Below are 25569 nucleotides of genomic sequence, written 5' to 3' on the forward strand. Positions count from 1 at the left end.
CACATACTTGCTTCTGAGCAGTCCCAGTGTCTGACCATTGGCATACTGAGTGGTAACTGCTGAGGGCCTGTGTCCCCAATGAGCAGTAAATGTCCTGGAGGACAGGGACTTAGTTTAAGTGCCTTCTTGTTCAGGCTGAGCTCCAAGCTGCTGGAGTTCAGCAAGGGAAGGTCTGATGATCCAGCTGCACATTGCCTGCACTTCCTGTAGGCAGGTGGATGTCCTGGGATTTCTAGAAAGATGTCCCCATGGGAAAAGAAGGTGCTTTCAGCTCTATGAACACATGCTTTGGGTTCTTGTCTGGCTTTGCCTTGCCTGACACATTAGACCACCAATAGATTACCTGACAGCCGAGATAAATGAGTCATCCTTGGGGGTATCACAACCTCTGATTTTTCTCAAATGTTGCCATTATTTATTTATTGGCACATGTATGTATGTTTGTTTGTTTGTTTATGGTGTGTGTGTGTTTGTGTGTGTGTTGGCACGTGTGCCATGCTGTGTGTGTGGAGGTCAGAGGATAACTTGTAAGATGTGTAGGATCTTTCTACCACGTGGATTCTGTAAGGTACTCATGCTTGGTGGCAAGTGCCTTTAATCCCCTGAACCATCTCACAGACCCAAGAACACTGATTTTAAATCCAGAGGTGAGATGTGCTAGGTACAGACAAGGCTGGTCAAAGCCTAGGTCTTCCAACCTCAGGACCCATTTCCTTGTGACCTTCAAGTCACTACCATGAGGTCGACAGCTACTCCACTACCCAAGAGGCAATTCCAAAAGATTCCCTGGCCCAGAACCACCTGAGGGACCTGCAAAAACTAGTCGCCCCAGAGTTCCCACCTGTGTCCCACGTGTCTCCAAGGAAAGCCAAGCCTTCTTAAGGCAGGGGGGTGAACCTGGAGGGAAGCCGCTGCGCTGCAGGGTGGGGACCCGCAATGCTAGGGACCATCAAGTGCCCCAGCTAGACCCAGTCCTACTAACGTCCTCCGGCAGGCGGCGCCAGAGTGTAGACCGCCTCGTGACTCTAGTCCAGAGTCCTGCGGGGCGTGGCGAGGGGCGGGTCCTGGCGTCTCCGGGTGTCGGAGCGCGGCGACCATCTGGCCGACAATCTCGCCGCCGCGGGACACACGGACGGACGGACTCACAGACCGGCAGCGGGAACCCCCAAGGCCATGAAGGAGCACGCGGGCCGGCGCTGTTGCCTGGGCTGGGACTTCAGCACGCAGCAGGTACGTGCGGGTCGCGGTGCGCCCAGGGGGAGCCTGGCGATGCCCTGCCAGCCAGACACGATCTCCCGGAAACCGCGGCTGCCTCCCCGCGGAGCACCGTGGACGTGCATCGGGGAGAAGTGACTCGAGGGGTCCACGCGGAGTCAGGGTTGCGAATGGCAGGGACCCAGGACACCCAGCGAAAACAGAAAAGCCCACAGGCTGGCAGAGGCGTGCGCGCATGCAAAACCTAGATCCAGATCACAGCCTTTACTATTTTTATTTTATTTTTATATTTTGAGACAAGGCCTCACTATGTAGCTCTGGCTGGCCTCTACTCACTGTGTAGACCAGGGTGGCCTTGAACTCATAGAGATCCTCCCGCCTTTCCCTCCCGAGTGCTGGGTTTAAAGGAGGGCGCCACCATGGCAGGCCCCTTTTGTTTTTAAATGTGAACTGGCTTAGTGTGTAAACGGATTTTGCCCGTCCGCTGCCCCCACCCCCCTCACCCCAGTGACCTCTCTTGGCTGGCAGCAGCCCGCCAGGGTCCAGGCTTCCAGGACTGCTGGTCAGAGGTTGGTGTTTCCAGCAGATAGCTGAGTGCAATTATAACCTGGCTTCCAAGTAGACATGGGACGCCCAGGGAGGGGTTCAATATGCATCCTTGAGGAACACACACAGTGGCTGTGAAACCCCTCTCCTCAGATGGATAAAGAGAGGCAGAACTTTTCGGGTCTCTGAGGGGAACATCCCATAGGACTCAGAGAGTCCTCATCTTCTCTGAGCTTGGAATGGCTTCATTAGGATGCCATGTATGGCTTGACCATGGTCATGGCTCTGGGGACAACCCCTGGAGACACGCCTCCTTGTCAGGTATAAAGAATCCTGGTCTCCACTGTTTGGGGAGCAGATTTTTATAGACAGTGGGAGTTTCACCTGGCTTTCCCATTCTTTAATTCTCTCTCTCCCTCTCTCTCTCTCTCTTTCTTTCTTTTTACTAAATCTTTGAACATGTGCCCCATGAAACTTCTGCTGCTGTGGTTACAATGCTACCCTCTCTGTGAACCATGACTGAAGTTGGAAGTCCCTTGGGCCATAAGCAGAGGCTGAGAAAACCCTAGATAGCATTTTCATAAATGTCTTCCAGGTTAAAATTGTTGCTGTTGATGTAGAGTTGAACGTCTTCTACGAGGACAGTGTGCATTTTGATAGAGACCTTCCCGAATTTGGGTATGTACTTCGTATGCATGGGTGAGTGGGTGGGCGGTTTGAGATCTTCCCTAAACCATTTGCATTTATCAGCTACACTGTTCTGACTTAACCCAGCTGCCAGAGAGGTGGTCTACGTAGAACTTGAGCACCTTCTATTATTATTATTATTGTTGTTGTTATTATTATTATTATTATTATTATTATTATTATTATTGTGTATGGGTGTTTGTTTGCATGTATGTCTGTGTACCACATTCATGCCTGGGGCCCACATAGGACAGAAGACAACATCAGATCCCCTGTAACTGGAGTTACAGATGTTTGTGAGCCACCACAGGGTGCTGGGACTCGAACTCAGGTCTTAACCTCTGAGTTATCTCTCCGCCCCTGAGAATCTTCTCTTTCCATACAGAGAGTGATTTCTTCCCTATTCTTTCCTAATTCAGTCCATCCATTCACGCATACATTTGAGATCTGTTTTTACCAGGCACTGTACTAAAGTTTGATGGTTGTACCTGACTATCTTCCGTTGCTAATGAAAGAGTACCACAGACTGAAGTTATAAAGAAAAATGTTCACAAAGCCGGGAGAGGGTGGTGCACACCTTTGATCCCAGCACTCGGGAGACAGAGGCAGGTAGATCTCTGTGAGTTCCAGGCCAGCATGGTCTACAGAATGAGTTCTAGCCAGAGAAACCCTATCTCAAAAACAAACAAACAAAAAACAAAACAAAACAAAAAAGTTCCCATCAGCTCATGCTTCTGGCTAGAGTCCAGTGGTCACATCAGGCCAGCCTGAGCTACAATGTAAGACTCTGAGGGGGAAAAAAAACAACGACAACACCCAGTTTTCAGTCGTGAGGCCCAACCGTGCCTTCTAGGCAAGGTTTTGTCTTCTGAGGTGTCTTCTAGGAAATGCTTCCCCGGGGCTGGAGAGATGGCGCAGCAGTTAAGAGCACTGACTGCTCTTCCAGAGGACCTGAGTTCAGTTCCCAACACCCACACAGTGGCTCACAACCACCTATGACTCCAGTTCCAGCAGATCTTATAGCCTATTCTGACCTCCCAGGGTACCAGGCACACATGTGGTACACAGACATACATATAGGCAAACACATGCATATAGATAAAATGAAAACTGGAAAAAAAAATGAGCTGTCCAGTTTCATATGAAAAAAGATCCCACGTCTTTTCTTTACATCTTCCCCTGGTCAGTACATAATTTCTGCTTGGCACTCAGGGATATTGTCCTCTTTCTGGAGGTCTCTTACCACTATGGGGCAGCTCCTCAGAGCTCAGCCTGCCCTGGAGCTCCATTCCACATACCTGTTCTCCCTGCAGAACTCAGGGCGGTGTCCATGTACACAAGGACAGGCTGACGGTCACCTCTCCAGTCCTGATGTGGGTCCAGGTAAGCATAGGGAGGCTCCCTTCCTTCTCCTGTATCCGGCCTGTCACTGGTGGCCCCAAGGTGGCAGCTCGTGGGGCATCTGGTGAGACTGTTTAACCCTTTAACCAGAGTTAAAGTAAGTTGAGTGGTTCCTGGGGCAGACCAGCCTTAGCTGATGCCTGTCCTTGTCTGTAAGGACTCACAGGGGACTTCCAGGTACCAGAGCCACAAAGGTTGGCAGGCCCTGCCTTTAAAGATTTATTTTTAAAGGCAGGGTCTCATAGCTCAGGGTGGTCTCGAACTCACTATGTGGCCAAGGATGACCTTGAACTTCTGATCCTCCTGTCTTTACCCCTTAAGTGGGGTTATAGGTGTGTAGCGGCATGTCCAATATGCAGTCCTGGAGCTTCTACCAACTGAGCTGTATCCCCAGCCCATGCCACCTCTAAAGGGACATAGAGCCAGGCTTTCCCAGTCCCTGATGTCAGTCCAAGCATGTCCCCTGGTGTCTTAGTGTTTGTCCCCACAGCATGGTCACTCAGAATGGCGTCTTATAATCAGCTAGTCAGGCTGAGATCAACCCCAAGCTAAACCCGCCTGCGTTGGACCATCCGCCCTGGTCCGCCTCTGGCCAGATCTGGTGGCCTGTGCAAGGATTTGTTCAACATGGACATGATAGGGCTTGGATTGCCTCATGTGCTGGTGGCACCACAGTCCTTCAACTGCAGAGCCAAAGGCAGCACCGCGCGTATCTGCCGGAAGTCCTCCCATTCCTGTTGAACCACCTCCTGCATTATTTCTTTTTAAAAACTGAACTAGAGTGAGTTCTGTTTTGTCTGCCCGATCATGGGTCAAACACCGGAAGAGTGGAGTTAAGGATGGGTTCTACCCAGACAGGCTGGCTGAAAGGCACTCCAGAAGACGGCGCCAGACCAAAGTTGGTAGTGGGAGGTCAGAGGCAAGGGCCAAGAGGTCCCAGACATTAAGGGCTGTGTCAGGGTAGGTGGGAGGAGATCCCCGGTTGCCTGTGGAGCCAGGGTGGTCACTGAGCTGTCGCAGCCTCTGGAGCTGGACTTGTTTCCAACTTTGCCGGTCCCTGCCCTCCTGTCTGAGGTTTGACAAGCATGTTGTCAGGGCCCGGAATGATCTCAGCATGGAGTGGGGATGTCAGGGTTAGACAAAAGCTGGAATGATTTCTCTGCCATCAGAAGATATGAGCTGGGATGAGTCTCAGATTCCTGCCGTGAAATGTTCATATATCTGTCTGTCTGTCTGTCTGTCATCTTCCATAAAATATACACATACTGAGGCAGGTCTTCATGTATTCCAGATTGGCCTCAAACACTGTGTACCTGAGGGTGACCTTGAACTTCTGATCCCCCAGCCTTCTCCTGAGTGCTAAGATAATAATCATGTGCCACCACGCTTGGTAGTGTGTGGTTTGGGGGTGGAACCCAGGGCTTTATGTATGGTAGGCAAGTGTTTGACCAACTTAGCTGCGGCCCAGCCCATGAGGTCTTAGCATGTGACCGTGAGGTCATACTCTGCTGGACACCACCACCCGTCCCACCCACTCCTGGGAAGAGAGTCCAGCTGGATGAGCATGTTAAACGGCACCTGGCAGCACCACCACCAGCTCTCCTCACTCCTTTCGCCTCAGGCTCCTGTGGACAGACAGTCTGGATCCGGCACCCTCCTCTGCCTGGCACCCAACACCTGCCTGCCTTGCTCTTCTCTGCCGTACTCGGGTCATTCAGATGGTGAAGGAGAAATACAAGTAAAAGAAAAACAAAACTTTGAGCCGTTTGCTCTGGTTCTTCCTTAGTGCTTAGGGGATGCCAAGTAGAGGCGGAAATCCTGAGGATTAATGGTTTATGATTTCGTTTATTCAACATTCGTTTAGGCAGAGTAGGCATGGTGGTGCATATCTGGAATCCCAGCATTTCAGAGGTGGAGGCAGAAAGATCGGGAGTTCAAGGTCACCTTAGCTGTTGGGAGCATAGCGTGAAGGTCCTTGTGTCTGCAGATCTCCAGAGAAACCAGGAATGCTAAGCACACTGGATTGTCTTTCCAATGGGGAAGATGTAAAACCTGTTCTTCCATCCAGAAAGCTGAGCATTGGAAGTGATTCACAGCCTGGTGTTACCTGTTGGGCCAGGCGTATCAAGCTCCTCCGGCTAGGACAGGCAGTGGCTAACAGCCAATGACCTCTATTAAGCTAGTACAGGTAGCCTATCTCTAGAACCCACCTTCTTGGAAGAGATGACCTGTGCCCTGAGTTGAGTCTCAATGTAATTATGCTTCCTTGTGCACCAGGGGTTGTACTGCACCAGGAAACTTTTTTCCAAATTATACTGGGCTTAAATATATTGGGAATAAGCTGCCTGTTATTAGACTCCCACAGTCTGATCCAGGTGGACGAAGCCAATCCGCACTGGGTTTTCTTTTTCTTTCTTTCTTTCTTTTTGTTTTTTATGTTTTTTTGAAACAGGGTTTCTCTATAGCTCTGGCTGTCACTCTGTAGACCAGGCTGGCCTAGAACTCAGAGATCCACCTGCCTCTGCCTCCCAAGCACTGGAATTAAAGGCATGCGCCACCACCGCCTAGCTCAGGTTTTCATACTTATCTCTTCGAGCAGTTTGCTTCCCTGGATACCTGCAAGGACTCCTTCACTTAGCTACATAGTGAGTTGGGGGCCAGCCTGGACTACATGAGACCTTCTCTCAAAAAAGCAAAATAGGGGCTGGAGAGATGACTCAGTGGTTAAGGGTGCTTGCTGCTCTTCCAGAGGACCTGAGCTTAGTTCCCAGCACCCATGCCAGATTGCTCACAGTCATCTAACTCCGTCTTGAGAGGATCAGGTGACCTCCTCTGGCCTCTTCAGGCACCTGCACATACGGGACACACACTCACACACACACATACACATACACACCAATACAAATAAATGTTGTTTTGTTTTGTTTTGTTGGATTTTTCAAGACAGGGAATCTCTGTGTAACAGCCCTGGCGATCCTGGAGCTTGCTTTGTAGACCAGGCTGGCCTCAAACTCACAGAGATCCACCTACTCCTAAGTGCTGGGATTAAAGGGATGAGCCACCATGTCTGGCAAAAAAATGAACATTTAAAACAGACAAACAAAAAAAATGTGTTTAGCCAAGTTGAGCCTTTTATGTGGCTGAGGCCAGCTTGTTTAATTAGCTGTCCTGATACTTACAGATCCTGTGTTGATAACCCTCCCCCTGCGGCGCTTTGACATTTCTAAGCTAAGGTTCATAGAGGACTCAGTGGTTCTGTTGGGTCATGGTGGATTCTGTTCTTCTTCCCAGGCTCTGGACCTGATCCTGGAGAAGATGAAGGCTTCTGGCTTTGACTTCTCTCAAGTTCTAGCCTTATCTGGGGCAGGCCAGGTTTGTCAACAACAGCCCCATTTGCCCTGGGAACTTGGCTGTCTCAGCAATGGGTGGGTGCTGAGCTGATGGCATCCCGTGGAGTGCGCATTTCTTTCTTTCTTTTCTTTTTCTTTCCTTCCTCCCTCCCTCCCTTTTTCTTTTTCTTTTTAGATTTTTCCAGACAGGGTTTCTCTGTATAGCCCTGACTGTCCTGGAACTTGGCTCTGTAGACCAGGCTAGCCTCAAAAGTGAGTACACATTTCTTTGGTAGTGACAGTACCTCCAGCTCGTTCACCTTAGGGGCTGTCTGGCTGATCTTCTTGCAAAAGGATCTGAGATGCTTCTACGATAAGGCGTTGTATAAATAGGACATTTAGGTGGGCTTGGTGGTGTAGGCCTGTAATCCCAGCTAATTGCAAGGCTAAGGCAAGAGGATTGTAAGTTCAAGGCCTACCTGGGCTATACAGGGTAAGTTTGAAGCTAGCCTGGGCAAGTTAATGAGACCCTATCTCAAAATAAATTAGAAGGCTAGGATATAATTCAGTGGTAGAGCACTTTCCTGGCATGCATGACGCCTGGTGTTGACTCCTCAGGACTCAGTAGATAAACAATAGTAAAGGAAGACAGTTGATAGGTAACTATGCACAGGTCCCATACAGGGATGGAGAGGACATTAAATATGGATTTATTGTGGCTGTTTGGTGGCACTAAAATTGCTTTCTAGTTCTTGGAAGGAAAAACAATAAGGAGTGATACTAACAATGAGAGCAGTTTTATGTGTTTCTTTTTACTTGTGTGTGTGTGTGTGTGTGTGTGTGTGTGTGTGTGTGTGTGTGTGTGTGTGTGGCATAAGTGCAGGTGCCCTTAGGAGGCCAGAAGAGGATGTTGGTTCCCCTGGAGCTGGAGTTGCAGGCAATTGTGAGCCCCGCTGATGTGGGTGTTGAGAACCAAACTTAGGTCCTCTGCCAAAGCAGCAAGCTCCCTTAACCACTGAGCCACCCCTCCAGCCCTGGGAGTGTTTTCAGTAGAAAGTTGTAGTGTTCCTGTTGTCCAGAGTATTGACTGAGCGAGTGTGTGCCACACACTGTGCTGAGGTCCTCAAGTTCTCTGGTCCCAGTGGTGATTCTGGGCTGGTGTGGTGCTGCCAACTAGAAGAGGTGCTCTGGGCGTGCCCAGCTCTGCCACGTAGAAGCCTGACCCAAGTCACATCACCCAGACTCCTGGGGCCTCCACACCCCTATCTCACACAGGGTCACTGTGACTGTTAAATACATAGGACAGTGCCTGGAACATAATACACTTTCTTAAATTTTAGCTACTCTTTTTTAAAATACAAAAAACATTTCGTGTATGTGTGTATTTGTGACACTATGTCGGGGCAAGTGTGTGGAGGTCTCAAGACAGCTTCTGGGAGTTGGTTCTTCTACCATGCGGATGCTGGGGATCAAACTCAGGTCTTCAGACCTGGCGGCGGGTTCCCAGCTCTCTGCAGCTTTTCCTCCTCCTGGAGCTCCGTCCTACCATCCTGTCCATGCCCCAGTCTGTACACCCACCGGCTGTTTCCTCTGTTTTCTCATCACTGCGGCTCCACAGGTTTGCGTGTGAGGGTGCATATGTCCATGTCTGTCTGTACATATGGGTGGTCAGGGACAACCTTGGGTGTCATCCTTATTTTTTGAGACAGGGTCTCTCACTCTTCTAGAGCTTAACAAGTAGGCTAGGCTGACTGACCAGCCAGTGAGCCCCAGGAACCTGTCTGTCCACACCTCCCCAGTGCTGGATTATAAGCACACACCACCATGCCAGATTTTTGTTGTTTTGATTATTATTATTTTTTGTTATTTTGTTAGCCATCTTTCCAGCCCTCTAGATTTTTTTTAAAAGTTTATTTATTTATTGTTTATTTTCTGTGTATGAGTGTTTTGTCTACAGGCATGGCTGTGTACCACATGCACACCTGGTGCCTGCAGAGGCCAGATGAGAACATCCGATCCTCTGGAATTGGAGTTACAGGTGTTTGGGAACCACCATGTAGGTGCTGGGAGTTGAAGCTAGGCCCTCTAGAAGAGCAGCCATGCTCTCCACCACCGACTAATCTCTCCAGCCCCACAGGTTATTTTTTAAATACAGGACCAAACTTGGGTTCTCATGCTTGCAGGAAACGCACTTTAACAACCGAGCATTGCCTGAGCCCTCCACAGGGTTTGTAATTGTGTTTTTGTGTCTTTCTTTCACTCACGTTCATGGTCCTGGACATCAGGGTCAATAATAACCTATTAACTCGTGTCTGGCATGATCTTGCTGCCCAATATGTTTGTTAAGTGAATAAATGGCGTGAGACAACCTCAGGCACTACTGTGGGTGATATTTGAGAAATTAGTACAGTTTGACAAAAGATACACAGTACAGACTGATGGTTCCAGAACCCTCCTTACAAGTTTTGAGGTGATAGGAAGGGGTTCCTTCTCATTTTATAAAAGTGAAAACCGCCAGGCTGTGGTGGCGCATGCCTTTAATCCCAGCACTCAGGAGGCAGAGGCAGGCGGATCTCTGTGAGTTCCAGGCCAGCCTGGTCTCCAAAGCGAGTTCCAGGAAAGGCACAAAGCTACACAGAGAAACCCTGTCTCAAAAAAAAAAAAAAAAGTGAAAACCACGCATCGTAAAGGCACTGAGTTATGTGACAGAGAGGTGGTAGAGTCTTGGAGACTGGTTTTTGTTGTTGTTTTTGGATATTTTTTTTTTTGGTTTGAAGTTTGGCTCTGCGTCTGCAGGAGGTTGTGACTCCAGGCATGGTAGATGAACATGTGCTTGAATTCCCCTCAACAGCAACATGGAAGCGTTTACTGGAAGACTGGAGCCAGCCTGGCGTTGTCGAGCCTGTCGCCAGCTCTCCCGTTACATCAGCAGTTGCAGGTGAAGATGCTTGTGAATCTAATGAACTTCTGCAAACCCTGCAGACGGACCCCTGTGTGCAGGGAACCCTACAATCTGAGGCTTCTCTGCATTGTCATGAGTGTGAGAAGGTGGAATGCGGTCTACTCAGCCCTTAGGCTGAAGTCTCCTTGGGGTTGCCCAGGGGTGCAGATGACGCCCTCATTAATGAGTCCCTTCCTTCACAGAACAGCTGTGGCCCTTGGTGATGCTGGGAGGTGGGGTCTCCAGTTTCCCTTCCCTCCTGTCTACAAAGCTCCAAACCTGCACTGTGCTGCCGCCGTGGCCCGCTGCCTTGCCTCCTGTAGCTGATGTGCCCGGGTGTCTTTAACAGAGATCATCCAGCCTCAGGCTTTCTGGAGAGGCCTCACTGGTCCCGCAGAGGGCCTGTCCACAGGGTCTTCCTGATATGATGGGCAGTGTGACCACCAGCCCCAGGGTTGCCTGTAGTCAGTGGTAGAAGGAAGCCTGAACTCTGCTGTTCTTTCCAGGACTGCTTCTCCATCAGCAACTGTCCCATATGGATGGACTCCAGTACCACAGCCCAGTGCCGCCAGCTGGAGGCTGCTGTGGGTGGGGCCCGGGCTCTCAGCTGCCTCACAGGGTCCCGGGCCTATGAGGTAGGTGACAAGCATGTCACGATGGGGAGTACGGCTCTGGGAGGATGTAGTGGGCAGCCAGCCTCGGGGAGGCAGGGATCATCTGAACTGATGCTAGTGTCGTTCCCTGACGCCGGGTTGGAACATGTTGGCCCTGGGTTGTGGTCCAGGCTGTCCTGTCTCATTTAGCAGGCAATGGCAAGGCCCTTGCATGTGGCCCCAGGCCAGGGCTGGGGTATGAGCACGACTGCATCCATCACTGGATCTACTGCATGGGGGAGGGGTGTGCTGCCTCAGACTCATGGTCTGTAACCTCACGATAGCAATGAAACTGAAAGGAGATAGAGTCCAGCAGACTTAAATCAAGGGGCCCCAAGGCTTTAGCCACTGTCCCAGAGTTCGTTGTGATTGGCTGTCTTGGGTCACATGACTGTGGCTTAAGTAGGGGGATGGAGGTCTAGAGATTGCTCAGCAGGTCAGAGTTCATACTGCACTTGCAGAGGTTCAGTTCCCAGGACATCAGGTGACTAGCACCTGCATGTAACCCCAGCTCCAGGGTATTGGACACCCACTTTTGGCCTCCTTGGGCATCTACATGGACATTCACACACACACACACATACACACACACACATTTTATTTACGTGAGGAAGGCATATATATAACTCCCTCATAAATAAAGTAAAAATAAAGGCAAAAAAATTTTTTTTCCTGTCCTGGATATTTTTTCTTTTCTTTCTTTCTTTTATTTTTTTGGTTTTTCGAGACAAGGTTTCTCTGTGTAGCTTTGGAGCCTGTCCTGGATCTCACTTTGTAGACCAGGCTGGCCTTGAACTCACAAAGATTCACCTGCCTCTGCCTCCAGAGTGCTGGGATTAAAGGCGTGCGCCACCACTGCCCAGCTAAGGCAAAACATTTTAAAACCGGGTTAGAACAACTAGGAATACGGTTTCCACAAGAATACCTGAGCCCCTGCTTCTGGTCTCACGGAACTGGGAAGGGGGCTCTGTGGTTAACAGCACTGGCTGCTCTTGCAGAGGACCTGGGTTCGGTTCCCAGCCCCTACATGACAGCTCATAACTACCTGTGGCTCCAAGGCAATCTTATTCCCTCTTCTGATCTCTATAGGTTCCTGCACACATGGTGCACAGATACACACTCAGACACAGACCCATACACACTAACTACACGAGTAAATATATTTTAAGGACCCTTATAATAAGGGCTAGTCACAGAGCTAATTAACGAGTGAGACACCACCTCTCCCCCTCCCCCCCCCCCAGTAAGCTGAGGTTACTGCCCTGTCTGTGGGTGCATAGGGATTGCTGGCTGCCTAAGAGCTCATTACCAAGAACATTTTCAGGACTCAAAGGCCAAAATACACAGTCTCCCATGTTGAGCTGGTAACAAGCATTTCTAGATTTGGGGGTTTCTCAAAGCTATTGGTATTCTATGCCATGTCCAGATCATGCTGTGCTAACCTCACTTTAAGATTATTCTGTGCAGGATCTGAGTGTCTAAGAATCTGTGGTCTTTTTTTCTCCCTGCAGCGCTTTACAGGGAACCAGATAGCAAAGCTTTTCCAGCAAAACCCCGAGGCCTACGCACACTCCGAGGTTGGTGAGCCTTCGTGTTCATCAGAGTCACACTTCAGTCCTTTTTGTCACACTCACCTCGACACAAACACATCTTACATCATTGGCTAATGCCTTTGGTGAGTAGGTGTTAAGTGATTCAGAGTGGGGGCTGCTGAGATGGCTCAGTGGGTTGAGGTGCTTGCCTCCAAGCCTGACGCCCTGAGTTCGATCCCCACCACCTACAGGGTGGAAGGAGAGAACCAACTCCTGAAAGCTGCCCTCTGACCTCCATATATGTGCCGTGGTGTGCGTGCACCTCTCACACATGATAAATAAATACAGTAAAACAAATTAAAAGTAAAGGCAAAAACCCCTCTATCTTTTCTACTTTGGGATCCACAGAGGGCCCTGTGCCACAGTTGTCTATAGTAGCCCAGGAGCCATGGGCTGCACCGTACAGCCTAGGTGCTCTAGGCTGGCCTGTCTAGATTTGTATAAACATACTGGATGGTGTTTGCACAATGATAAAATTGCTGAGGATGTTCTTCCTTTCTCCTTCCCTCCTGTCTTTCAAAATTATCCCATTTACTTATTTGTATGTATGGGTATGTATGTGGAGGTCAGAGGACAGCTTATGGGAGTTGGTTCTCTCCTTACACCACGTGGGGCCCAAAGACGGAACTCAAGTTGTTGGACTTGGTAGCAAGTGCCCTAACCTGCTGGGCCGTCTACTGGCCCTCCTTCCTTATTTTTTCTTTTCTTTTCTTTTTCTTTTCAGCAGCAGCATTTAACTATGTAGTGCAGGCTATCCTGCAAGGCTTGATCCTCCTGCCTCAGATTCCTGAGTGCTGGGATTACGGGTGTGCCCCACCATGCTTGGCTCCTTGTTGTAGTTAATTTTCTTCTTGTTGTGACAAAATAACCAATAAAAGCAACAAAGCGAAGGAAGAGTTTACTTTGGCCCACAGGCTGAGGGTGCAAATCCACCACGGCAGGGAAGCTGAAGCGTCAGGAGCTTGAGGCAGCTGGTCACATTGGAGAGGTGGCTCAGACATTAAGAGCACTGGTTGCTCTTGCAGAGGACCTGGGTTTAGTTCCCTGCACCCACATGGCATCTGTCACTCCAGTTCCAGGAGATTGGACTTGCTCTCCTGGCCTCTGTGAGCACCAGGCACCTATGGGTGCACAGTATATATGCGTGCAGACAAATGCTCACACACATAAAATAAAAATAAACCTTAAAGAAAGCACAGAGAGACGAATGCTGATGCTCACCTCACCTGTTCCTTTCGATTCAGTCCGAAGCCCCAGCTCTTGGATAGTGCTGCCGACACAGAGAGTGGGTCGTCAAGGGTCAACAGGGACCATCTTGAAGGCCGATTCCCACAGCCAGCTACATATTGTGCTTTTGTACCTGTTTGGCAAATCCATAGGAGTTATAAACATTTATTCTTTTTACTTACTTATTTACTTTTTTTTTTTTTTTTGAGACTGTCTCATGTAGCCCAGGTTGTTCTCAAACTCTCTATGAAGCTAAGGATAACCTTGAACTCCTGATCCTCCCCTCCACCATCCAGATTATAGCTAAACTTACAAGTGTGCCCCGCCACATGCAGCATTTTGTGTTTTGTTTTGATTACGGTTTGCTGTGTAGCCTAGTCTAGCTTTGAACTCACTATGTAGACCGGGTTGGCTTCAAACCCCTGCCTCAGCCTCGAGTGCTAAGATTACAGGGCTAGACCACTATACCTGGCTGCAATTTATTATTTAATGATTCAAGTTTCAGATTACTTTGCAGCATTAGCCGTTGAGGAATGAAAGCCCCCCTTAAGTTATATGTGTGGAATCAAGGCGTATGTCACAATGGAGACTAGAGGTGATGGCTCTCTTCTCGAGTCTAGAAGCCCTGGGTGGGAAGGTGGCTTTAAAGATTCTCAGGCTGGTGTTTACAGTCCATCAGTGATTCTCTTGGGGGCATGACTGGGTGTCGTAGCTTCTGGGGCCGGGGTCACTTTGTCTTTAAACTCGTGGTAGCCTTGAGAGTCTTGGCACATTCTGTGTTCTGTGGCCACACGTCCACTTCCCTCTGACCAAATGCCAAAGACACAGAAGAGGAGTGAGGAATGGAGGGTGTGTGAATGGATTCCAGATGGAAAACTAGCCTCCCTAAGTGCAGCATGTTCACAGGGCTTTGGCTTTCATGGTCCAGTCATGATGGCTTTATGGCCTAAACCAGTACTACCCAGAACTCTGGCTGCTTCTGAATGGATACTTTGTCTCTATCAGTACCTGCTGAAGTTTCAGCTTCTGTTCCTGTGTGTGTGTGTGTGTGTGTGTGTGTGTGTGTGCGTGCGTGTGTGCGTGCGAGTGTGCGTGCGTGTAGGAAGCGTTCTGTAGCTTAGGGTGTGTGGAAGCAAGTCCTCTCACGCTGCTTCCTTCTTTTCCAGAGGATTTCCTTGGTCAGTAGCTTTGCTGCTTCTCTGTTCCTGGGGGGGTACTCGCCCATCGACTACAGTGACGGTAAGTCTTCAGAGCATGGAGAGACGCTTGTTCACATGCAGGGTGGCCATAGGGATGGCAAGCGCCTCATCCGGCCTGGGTGGGTGCCAGTCGGGCAGCTATCTCATCATTTCCCAAGAAGGAAGGACTACTAGTTATCTTCTGTTGTGTGGCAAGTGTCCCCATCACTTACCGGCTGAAGATGGCAAATGTTAAGTTCTCACTTAGTGCCTGAGTATCCCTTAGTCTGGAATGTGGCACTAGCTGGACTGGGTGGTCCTGGCTCAAGATCACTCACCAGGTAGCAAACTGGCAGCCAGGGGTGCAGGGAGGGGGGGGCAGTGAGAGAAGGGCCAAGAAGAAGCTGTAGTTGCTCCTTGCTGATCTGGGAAGTTCCATCCTTCTGATCACAGGGACCAGCCTGGGACAGGGTTGGAGTCACCTCTCAAGATGTGAGTACCTGAGGCGAGAATCATCAGGGACCATCTTGGGATCCGACTCTCACAAGCTACTTATTATTTTGCTCATATTTGGCAAATTTATGAGAATTGTGTTTATTTATTATTTAGTCTAATTTTATTCTGTGAGATACGGTCTCTTGTAGCCCAGGCTGGCTTTAAGCTTACAATGAACTCCTGACCTCTTGCCTCTGCCTTCTAATTTCTGGGATAACAGTTGTGTACTACCATACTCAGCATTTGGGATTTTGTTTTGTTTTGATTTTAGGGTTTTAAAAAATAGATATACTTTATTTAATTATGCGTGCATGTGTGCACACCTGTGGCAGCTGCCCATGGAGGCATCGGCCCCCTCTGGAGCTGGAGCTGTAGGAGGCTGTGAGGCACCTGATGTGGGTCCTGGAAACCAGTTGGGTCCTCTACAAGAGTAGGACAAGCTGTTGCATGAATCCTAAATGGTCTTATAATAAAAACCAGAGCCAGAAAGATCAGAGAAGCAGAGCAAGCCACAGCCACCACCTCTTACCTCACCAACTCCTCAGCCTGTCAGAGCATCTGCAAGAGAGCAAATTCCTGTCTCCTCCTGCCTTATATTTCTTTCTCCACCCAGCCATATAATTTCCTGTTTCAACCTCCCTAGTGCTAGGATTAAAGGTGTGTGCCACCATTGCGTGGCTCTGTTTCTTTTTTAGACTGGATTAATCTCATGTAGTCCGGTGTGGCCTTGAACTCACAGAAATCCAAACATATCTCTGCCTCTGCCTCCTGAGTGCTAGGTGCCACCACTGCCTGACTCTATGGCTAACTCTGTGGCTGGCTCTGTTCTCTGATCTTCAGGCAAGCTTTATTTCCCAGATTACAAAAATATAGATATATAAAAACAATTTATCACCACACAAGCTCTTAATCACTGAGCCATCTCTCTAGCTTCTGGTTTTAGTTTTTATGAAACAGGATTTTACTGTGTGCCTCAGGCTAGCCTTGAACTCAATATGTAGCCCAGGCTGGCTTCAAGCTCATAGCAATCCTTCTGCATCTGCCTCCTGAGGTACTTTGATTACAAATGTCTACCACCGTGCCCTGCTCAGAATTGTTAGCTTTTAGTATCAAAACTGAGGAAATAGACATGATGCCAGCAGAGAGAAGAAGCTAGGAGGAAGTTGCTGAAAGAACTCAAGGATGAGTGTAAGAGGATCTTAGTCCGTTTTCTGTTGTTATAACAAAATACCTGAGACCAGGTAATATACAAAGAATGGAAGTTTATTTAGGGGCTGGTGACATAGTTCAGTTGGTAGAGTGCTTGCCTAGAATTCATGAAGCCCTGGGTAATTCCTAGTCCCATGTAAAGCGGTATATAGTGGTGTATGCCTATTATCCCAGCCCTTGGGGGGAGGGGACAAGAGAAGTTCCAGATCACTCTCGGCTACATAGTAAGTTTGGGATCAGTCTGGGGTATGAGACCCTGTCTTAAGAAGAAAAAGAGAAAATGATTTTTTGATTTCAGGCACTTGAACCTGTTTGGCAGCTAGTGAGGCCTTCTTGTATCATGACATGTGGAAACAGCAAGTGTGCAGCTCAGGTCTTTTGGAGAGATGGCTCAGTGGTTAAGAGCATGTGCTGGTCTTGCAGAGAACCCAAGTTTAGTTCCCAGCACCCATGTCTGGTGGCTCACAACCACTGGGACCTTCCGCTTCAGGGGATCTAACAGCCTCTTCTGGGCTCCTTGGGTGATTGCTGTCATGTGCACATAACCACAGACAGACACATAAGCACATTATTAAAAATAATAAATCTTGGGAGAGATAGTTCAGCTGTTAAGAGCACTGGCTGATCTTCCAGAGGACCTGAGTTCAAGTCCCAGCACCTACATGACAGCTCACAACTGTCTATAACTCCAGTTCCAGGGGTTCCAACATCCTCACACAAAGTGTATACAGGCAAAACACCAGTGTACATTAACTAAATAGATAAATAAATCTTTAAAAGTATAAAAATACCATCATAAGGACCCCATCTTATGTGTCTTTTCCTGGAAAAGTCATGAGGTTGGGAAATCTCTGAGGGCTGCCCTCTGTCAGGGCTGCCTCTGGATGCCTTGAAACCCATGGGACATAGGGAACAATTTCTGGTTAACATGTTGTTGACATGCCTGTTCCTGGCAGGCCTCAGAACAGCAGATTTTTCAGGCTCCCCATGTGACGGGAGTCTGTGGAGAGCATTTGGAGGAGGTGGCGACGTGGTATACTTACACAGGCCCTGCTGCCCTCTGGCTCTTGGGTTCAAGACGTTCAAAGTGTATTGCCTTCCCACTGTGATGAAATAGATCCAGCCACAAGGCTGGAGAGGTGGCTCAGTGCTCCTGTGGAGGACCTGAGCTCAGTTTCCAGTACCCACATGACAGCTTACAACCATCTGTAACTCCAGTTTCAGGAGCATTTTTTGGCTTCCGTTGGTCCTGTGTGAATGTGTGTGCACAGTCATACATGCAGGCAAACATTCCTACACATAAAATACAAATAAATAAATCTTAAGCAAAAAACAAAGAAAGAAAGAGACCAGCCATACCTTTACACCAGAGAATTAATTTTATCTGCCAATTTCACCCATCTCCACCAAAGCCCCCACACCTCCAGATGTTTTTATTTTTGTTTCCTTCCTTCCTTCCTTCCTTAGGTTCTGGAATGAATTTGTTGCAGATCCAGGACAAAGTCTGGTCCCAAGCTTGTCTTGGTGCCTGTGCCCCCCATTTGGAGGAGAAGCTCGCCTCACCGGTTCCTTCATGCTCAGTTGTGGTAAGTCTTCTTTTCAGTGATGACTCCTGTGGGTACTGGCACCGCTGGTGGAGCCTACAGGGTGCACACATTCATGCGCACACACACACATACACACACACACACACACACACACACACACACACACACACACACACACACATTTGCATTTAAGCCTAAACTCAGCATTTGACGTTAGTCAGAATATCTGAATATCTGGATAAGGGGCTTGTGCATGGTAGAGCTAGATTCCAAAACTATCTGAAGGATTTCTGGGTCTCTGCACACCGAAGGGTAAAAATGCACAGAGTGCTGAAATTATGGTCACTGGTATGGAAGCTTGCAGCAGGCAGGCCCTGGAAACCAGAAACACTAAGGATCTGACAGGCCCTGGCATCACATCGACTGAGGCTAAACCCTGACTTTGCTCAAGCTTGCCTGTTCATGGTTTATTGTTATCGTTTTTGCTTTGTTTTGAGGCAGGGTCTCTATATAGCCCTAGATGGCCTAGAACTTGTTATGTAGACCAGGCTGGCCTAGAACACTTAGAGATCCACCTGCCCCTGACCCCCAGTGCTGAGGTTAAAGACATGCACCTCACATCTAACTTGACCTGCCTCTGTTTAATCAGGGTTCCAATTTAGTTTCCCCATCTGGAGATAATACTGTGTCTTAGAAGGCTCCCATGCAAATGAGATGAGATATGGTATGTTGAAAGGATTTCAGATGGTGGTTGGACACACTAGTAAGTTAAGGGCACTTGACCATGAGTGTAGTGCCACCCATTTGGAATGGATATGAACCGAACACCCAAGTGTGATCTGGCTGGCCGGCTCTGTTCTTGACTGTCCTGAAGAGGCACAGGAGTAAAGAGCCCATGGTGTCTTTTGACACACGTGCCGCACGTGTGAAGCCAGAACAATCAGAAAGAACCCCATAGGGACAGACAGCTGAGTGTGAAGGAGGAGAGGGGCTTCACGGAACTGACTGTGGGCCACCAGGAAGACGGGCTGTTCCATGCTCAGGCCTATCCACAGTTTTCAGATTCTCACTGACCTGCTACCATGGGCAGAACATCATAGCCAAACCACTGTTACCCAAGGTGTGCTGTGAAGCCAGTGGGCAGAGCTGAAGTGTGAACAGTCCTGCCCAGAGAAGCCTACAGTGCAAGACACAAATGCATGGGTGTGCCACAAGCCAGAAAGACAGGAAAGGCGAACAGAAAACCGGCAACTCCGTGTGAAGCAGCGTAGAGGAATTTACCAAGGCATAAACAAAGGGGGCATTAATTAAAACACAGGGGCCTCTGTCCAGAGAGTCACACTGCTGAGAGACAGCGAGAGTTCATGTCCAGCAGCCAGGGGGAGTTAATTGGCCTTAACTCTCATTGTGTAGGGTCCATATCAGTGTGGACAGGAGGATACCAGGTTGCCTTGCTGAGTAGTGAATGTTACAGCATACGTTGTTTCACTTGAGACTGGGGCATTTGTAACACACCATGTTCATTAAGAATTAGGCTTTGGCTGGGCTTTAATCCCAGGCAGAGACAAGTGGATCTCTGAGTTCGAGGCCAGCCTGATCTACAGAGCGAGTTCCAGGACAGCCAGGGCTGTACAGAGATACCCTGTCTCAACAAACAAACAACAAAGAAGTTAGGCTTCAGTTATATATAAGATGTCTTGGGTCACTAGGGGTCGAGCCCCAAGTAAGTGGCTGTGGCCTGACTGTTGAAGTGTGGGAATTTGGCTTTTATCTTTGTTTTTTGTCTGTATCTGAGCCCCTGGAATGTGAACTGCCATCCATGGTCTTTTGTTTCATGTGAAATCGAGACCAACTCTTTGTCTAAGGCTTTGCCTAAGGCTTTGCTTGCCCTACGTAGGCCAAGAATGCATATATGGGAATCTTTTCAGAGGCGAGTGTTGGAGGAACTGGAAAGAGCCGGTTCTGAAACAAGCATCTTTACTTACTGACCATGCATCAAATGATGATGAGAAGTCACTGTGGCTTCATGCAGGTGTCACCCCTGCTGGAACCATACTTTCTCTATTGGGCTTCCCTGACTCAGGTGTCCTGTGAGCGTGGGGGCAGCTGTCATCAAAGAGGATGACAACCTGTGGGTGAGCGACTGCCTCCTGCTTGTCCCCAGGGAGACAGTCCTCAGGACCAGTCCCAGCTTTCAGAAGTTCCTCTGTGGCTTCAGCCTCAGTTGCCTTTGGGGTGCCTGGTGGGATGGTGGACTCTTAGGCCTCTTGCCCCCCTGTTTTCTCTAGTCTCCTGGGTCACTACTCTGAGTTAACCTGCATGCAGGCCCCATCACACCCTGGCTTCTGAGGCAACCTAGGTCAGACATTTATTTTCCCAGGGGATGGCTTGTTCTCAGGGAAACCCAAAACATTGCTGGCTAAAACAAAATTTTCTTTCCATACACTGGGGGAAAGAATCTTTTAAAAAATGTGTTTCTTGCCAGGTGGTAGTGGTGCACTACCAGTGGTAGTGGTGGCAGTGGTGCACCCCTTTAATCCCAGCACTAAGGAGGCAGGAGGTAGGCGGATTTCTGAGTTCAAGGCCAGCTTGGTCTACAGAGTGAGTTCCAGGACAGCCAGGGCTGCACAGAGAAACTCTGTCTCAAAAAACAAAACAAAACAAAATGTTTTTTGAGGCAATTTTATTGTGTAGCTCATGCTGGCCTAATGCTATATAGTCCAGACTGGCTTTGAATTTATGGCCATCCTCCTGTCTCAGCTTCCTGGGTGTTGGAATTACAGGCATCAACCACCATGCTCTGCCTTTTCTAACTTCTTTATAAAAAGAATATTTATCAGTTTGAGGAGAGATGGTCTCTGCTCTTGTTTTAAAGGGGTCCCCTCCCCTGAACTGTCATTTTTGGTTAATTTTCTTTATAATAATAATAATTATTATATTATATTATATTTTATTATTATTATTATTATTATTATTATTATTATTATTATTATTGAGACAGGGTCTCTGGGATCCCAGGCTGGCCCAGAACTTGCTGTGTAGCCCAGGCTGACCCTAAACTTCTGACCTACTACTTCGATCTTCTGAGTGCTAATATTACATGTACACCACCATGCCTAATTAAAATTTTTTTTTTTAACATTTATTTATTTTGCATGTGAGAGTGGTTGCCTACATGTCTGTGTGTACAACATGTGCAGGCAGTGCCCACAGAGTTAGAAGATTTCCTGGACCTGGAGTTACAAGTGGTTGTGAGGCACCGTGTGGGTGCCGGAAACTAAACCCAGGTCTCTGCTGTAGCACTAAGGAATTTGAACCACTGAGCCGTCTCTCCAGCCCCCTTGCCGTGTGTGGTTTTATGTGGAGCTGGGGATCAAATCCAGTGTTTTGTGGCAGCTAGTTGAGCATTCTGACAAATGAGCTGCACCTCTAACCAACCCCTTTTTCTTGAGACAGTCTCATGTGGTCCAGGCTGGTCTTGAGCTTGCTTTGTTTTCTTTAGAACACTGTTCTTTGCACTTGCCTGTCTGACTATTAGTCTGGTTGCTGGCCTGATAAACAAGCGAATAAGGCATTGGCTGTGTCTATGAGCTTGCTTACCAATGTCCTGTTACTTTCTTTTCTTCAACGTTGTATCCAGAATTTGGTGTTCACAAAGTAGGTACAAGTTAGAGATTGCTATGTTCTAACTCCCCTCAATCTCAGACTCCTCTGATCCTCGACGTGACCTCAGGCCTGTGGTTCCAAACCTGTACTCCTTCTGCTGTGTGTGGCTAGGAAGGATGATGGAGCTCCAGGCTCGGCCACAGATGCCTGCAGCCTCCTCCTGGCTCGAGGTGTGGAAGATTCCTTCAGCTCCAGTGATCTGGGGTGCTGGTGATGTGCATGGCTGTGCTGAGCAGGCTGTGGCCACCTCAGCAGAGCACGGGTGCTCTTTCTCCTTAGGGAGCCATTTCTTCCTACTATGCCCAGCGCTATGGATTCCCTCCAGCATGCAAAGTGGTGGCCTTCACGGGGGACAATCCAGGTAAGTGCCTCAGGAGGAACTGCTCTCCAATGAGTATGGGTTGCTGGACTTCCCGCCTTCCTTTTCTGTAGATATGTAAACTGAGATGGGGCCTCCCTCTAAAGGCCTGGATCTTACCATGTAGCCCAGGCTCTCCTTAATGCTCATTAGTCCTCTCTCCCTGGGTATGGGGAATATGGATGTGAGCCACCACACCTGGTTCATACTGGACTTTGAAAGAATTCCACTCCATCTTCCTATTTGTTCATGTCTCTCTGTGTGTACACATATGTGTATGCAGATGTACTTGTGTGTGCGGGTGCATGTGCATGTGTGTGTGCATGTGTAGACCAGAGGATAACCTCAGCTGTCTGCCATTCCTCATAATACTGCCTACCTTTCTTTTTTTAAGTAGGATTTCTCACTAACCTGGAACTCTCAGGTAGACTAGGCTGGCTGGTGGTAGAGCCTCAAAGATCTATTGGGCCTCTACCTCCCCAACGCTGAGTCCCTAACATTGGGGCTATAAGTGCATGCCACCATGCCCAGCCCACAGTCCAGCTTCTTGATGAAGCCTTCTGTGGTGTTCTCTTTTCCCTCTGAAGTTTTTTGTCTCAGTCTCAGCCCTTCCTTGGGGACACTGTTTTGACATCATTAGATCTAAGGGGTTCTCCTTGCTGACGTCTCTATAGGCTCATGGGTGAGCATTTTTCATCCTTTTGATCACCTTGCTGTCCTAGTGCCCAGGCTTCAGCTGTCCTGCCCTTACTTGGCCTCCCGTGGAGGGAGCTTTGCACTGTCTCCTGTGCTTGGGCATGAGCACAGCCTGGAAGCACAGCCTCGGAACACAGCCTCCAGCTGAGTTCAGAGGTGTCTGATCCAGCGTTTCTCCATCACTCAGTTCACTCACTCAGCATGTGTGAGAAGACCAGCTGTGTGCTGTGTCTTCTTCAGTAGTGGGGTGTGTCAGCAACGAGGGCAGAGGATTGCTACTGGGGACCCTGTGTCTGGGTGGGGGGACAGTCCTCATGACCTCAGCCCTTCTTTGTCCTGGCTGAGGACGATTCATTGCACTCCTGACTCACCTTTGTCTTTCCTGTATCTTCTTGATGCCGTGGCCTGGTCTCCTTGCTTCTCTGGACTTCTTGGAGAACCAGGCAGTGGTGGGGAGTTGGAATCCCTGAGAGAATAGACTTCTCAGCCAAATCAGGGGCCTTGGCTACAGCAGCCCACCCTCTGACCCCTGCCACCTTCTGGGCTCCTTGAACTCAGCTCGCTGAACTGTGGGTTAAGGCAGAAGGTGGTATCTGTGCTGCTGTCCGCATGGTTACTGCGCTTTGTTTTGTGAGTCATGTGACTCCTGCTAACCAGCGGTTTCCCTCCCGTTCTCAGCGTCGCTAGCGGGCATGAGGCTGGAGGAAGGTGATATTGCGGTAAGGTAACTCCTCACACCTACAGACTTTCTGTCCTGGGGACCAGGGTGCTGAGCCCCAGCTGTGTGTGTACTACACACCAGGGGGTCTGCTGCCTCTAAAGAGGATGGTGGCCCACTGTCCTTCTTAGACAGACGTGACCCTTTGCTGATGTCTAGCATGACCTGTCTGCTTGAGAGTGACTAGTCTGCTGGGCATAGTGCGTGAGCACTCGACATGGGCTGTGAACTCCCTGGTATGCGGGAAGATTTAATCTGTGGCTTTCTACATCCAGCAGGGAAGCCATTTGGGAAACCATTATCTTCATGATTTTGTATTGAGTTCTAGAAAGTCAATAATGGTGTCCATGAGAGCCTGGATCTGGGTAGCAGACCTTGAACTCATCTGGTATGGGGAGTCAAGAAAAAGGGTCTCTGAGGAGGTGGCGGTTGTCACCTGCAGTATGAGGAAGGAAGTGATTGGGTGAGGGGGAGCAGGATGCAGAGTAGTCACTGGCAGAAAGGGAGCATTTGTAGCCAAGCCCTAGGCACCTCACCCTCTACTCTCTCTCCTCAGGTCAGCCTGGGCACCAGCGACACGCTATTTCTCTGGCTTCAGGAGCCCACACCTGCCCTGGAAGGCCACATCTTCTGCAACCCAGTAGACACGAAGCACTACATGGCACTTCTGTGGTAATCCTGGAATCTCTGGGTCGGGGGAGGGAGGTGCAGACCGATTCAGCACAACCAGCACCCCAAGGCATTCTTACTAAATTGCCTCCTGGGTAGCCAAGACCACAGGGACACAAGTTCCGCTTGACAGCAGAGCTATCTGGGGAAGAGGCCAAGGCCTGTAGTCCTCCAAGCCTGGATTCCAACTCTACCTCCAACGCCCGTGTCCTCCAGGGTGCTCTGACATATCTAACTTGACCTTCAGCACGTGGTCTGGGGGACAGCTAGCTTCCTGAAGGTTCTCACAGGAGGTGTGTGTTCCAAGTCCTGACCACAGGCCTTTGGTACCTGCTGGTAGCTACCTGGTTTAGAAGGCTTCTGAGCTGTAAGCACCAGGACCCGCTGGAGAATGTTCAGGTCCAGTTGTGCTAGTAACTGCCCCCTTGGAGAGCTGAGACAAGGTACAGGACGCCCTGTCTGGACCCCACTGTGGCAGCTTCCAGCATAAAGAGAGCCAAGAATAATGTGAGTCCAGTGCCTCCCAGGATGCCCATGGAACCCCAGGAGAACCTCAGATACTTGTGATCAGGCTGCCTGCTGTGTCCAGCCGAGGGGTTGTGGTCTAGCCTGACCTGGAGACCCGTCTGTTCAGAACTCTTCTAAAACCCCTGAGTCCAGTCTGCATGTCAAGTTTAGTGGTGGAATCCTTGCCTAGTGGAGCACCTGGGTTCCAAACACCACTACGAAACCTGAAAGCCTGGGACTCACGCTGTGTGTATTTCTGCAGCTTCAAAAATGGCTCCCTTATGAGAGAGAAGATCCGAGATGAGTCTGCTTCCTGCTCCTGGAACAAGTTCTCTAAGGCCCTGCAGTCCACGGAGATGGGGAACAAGGGAAACTTGGGTAGGTTGGCCCTGTGACAGGGGCAGGAGGGTTTGGAACACCATGAGTTGGGGGCATGGAGGAGTTTGGGGGATCCTTTTTGTCTACACTTGTAGCCTCACGAGCTGGTGTGGGCCCCCAGGTCCTGAGGGTGGGATCATGAGGCTCCCCTTGGGTGTGAAAAGTCAGACTCTAGCTATATCTTCTACCCCTTCAAAGCCCCTAGTGACGAAATGGCAGCCCCAGGATCTACTGACCCTGCTGCTTCTCTGTCCGCAACTTCTTGCCCCAGACACAAGGCTGTGTTAGGAAGAATATAGCACCCAGGCCACGTCCTGAAGAAGGAAGGGCCATGTCTTCTGTGCACACCTCGGTTGGTGCTCAGGGTTAGGGAGCTGCCGAGGGGAGTGAGGAGAGTTACCTCAGAACAGCCCAGGCCATCCCAGCCCCCCCTGTTCTATAGGAGAGAAGGACTGAGGATACTGTAGGGCTCCTTGAGGGAATGGGAGGAGGTCTGAGGTGCAGATGAGGTAACTTTGCTTCACCCTTTTTGAAGACTTTTGAGAAACTGTTCTTTG

At 49.3% G+C, this 25569-nt stretch overlaps 1 protein-coding gene across 4 annotated transcripts in view; it reads left to right on the forward strand.

Moving 5' to 3' along the window:
* The first annotated feature begins 1056 nt into the window (after nt 1–1056).
* Nucleotides 1057–25569, forward strand: part of Xylb (xylulokinase) — a 35348-nt gene continuing 10835 nt past the window's right edge. Inside the window, exons 1-13 of one of the 4 annotated variants that reach the window (XM_052724115.1) lie at nt 1057–1230; nt 2357–2439; nt 3762–3831; nt 7141–7221; nt 10030–10116; nt 10626–10754; nt 12284–12349; nt 14758–14830; nt 17941–18059; nt 21966–22047; nt 23419–23459; nt 24015–24130; nt 24897–25012. In XM_052724115.1, the coding sequence (XP_052580075.1) occupies nt 1174–1230; nt 2357–2439; nt 3762–3831; nt 7141–7221; nt 10030–10116; nt 10626–10754; nt 12284–12349; nt 14758–14830; nt 17941–18059; nt 21966–22047; nt 23419–23459; nt 24015–24130; nt 24897–25012 (1120 nt within the window). In that variant the 5' untranslated portion in view covers nt 1057–1173. The other 3 variants (XM_052724096.1, XM_052724106.1, XM_052724122.1) reach the window with 3 other exon arrangements.

This window comes from Peromyscus californicus, unplaced genomic scaffold (assembly GCF_007827085.1).
Source record: "Peromyscus californicus insignis strain IS unplaced genomic scaffold, ASM782708v3 Scaffold_11__1_contigs__length_118956290, whole genome shotgun sequence".
Lineage (NCBI taxonomy): Eukaryota > Metazoa > Chordata > Mammalia > Rodentia > Cricetidae > Peromyscus > Peromyscus californicus.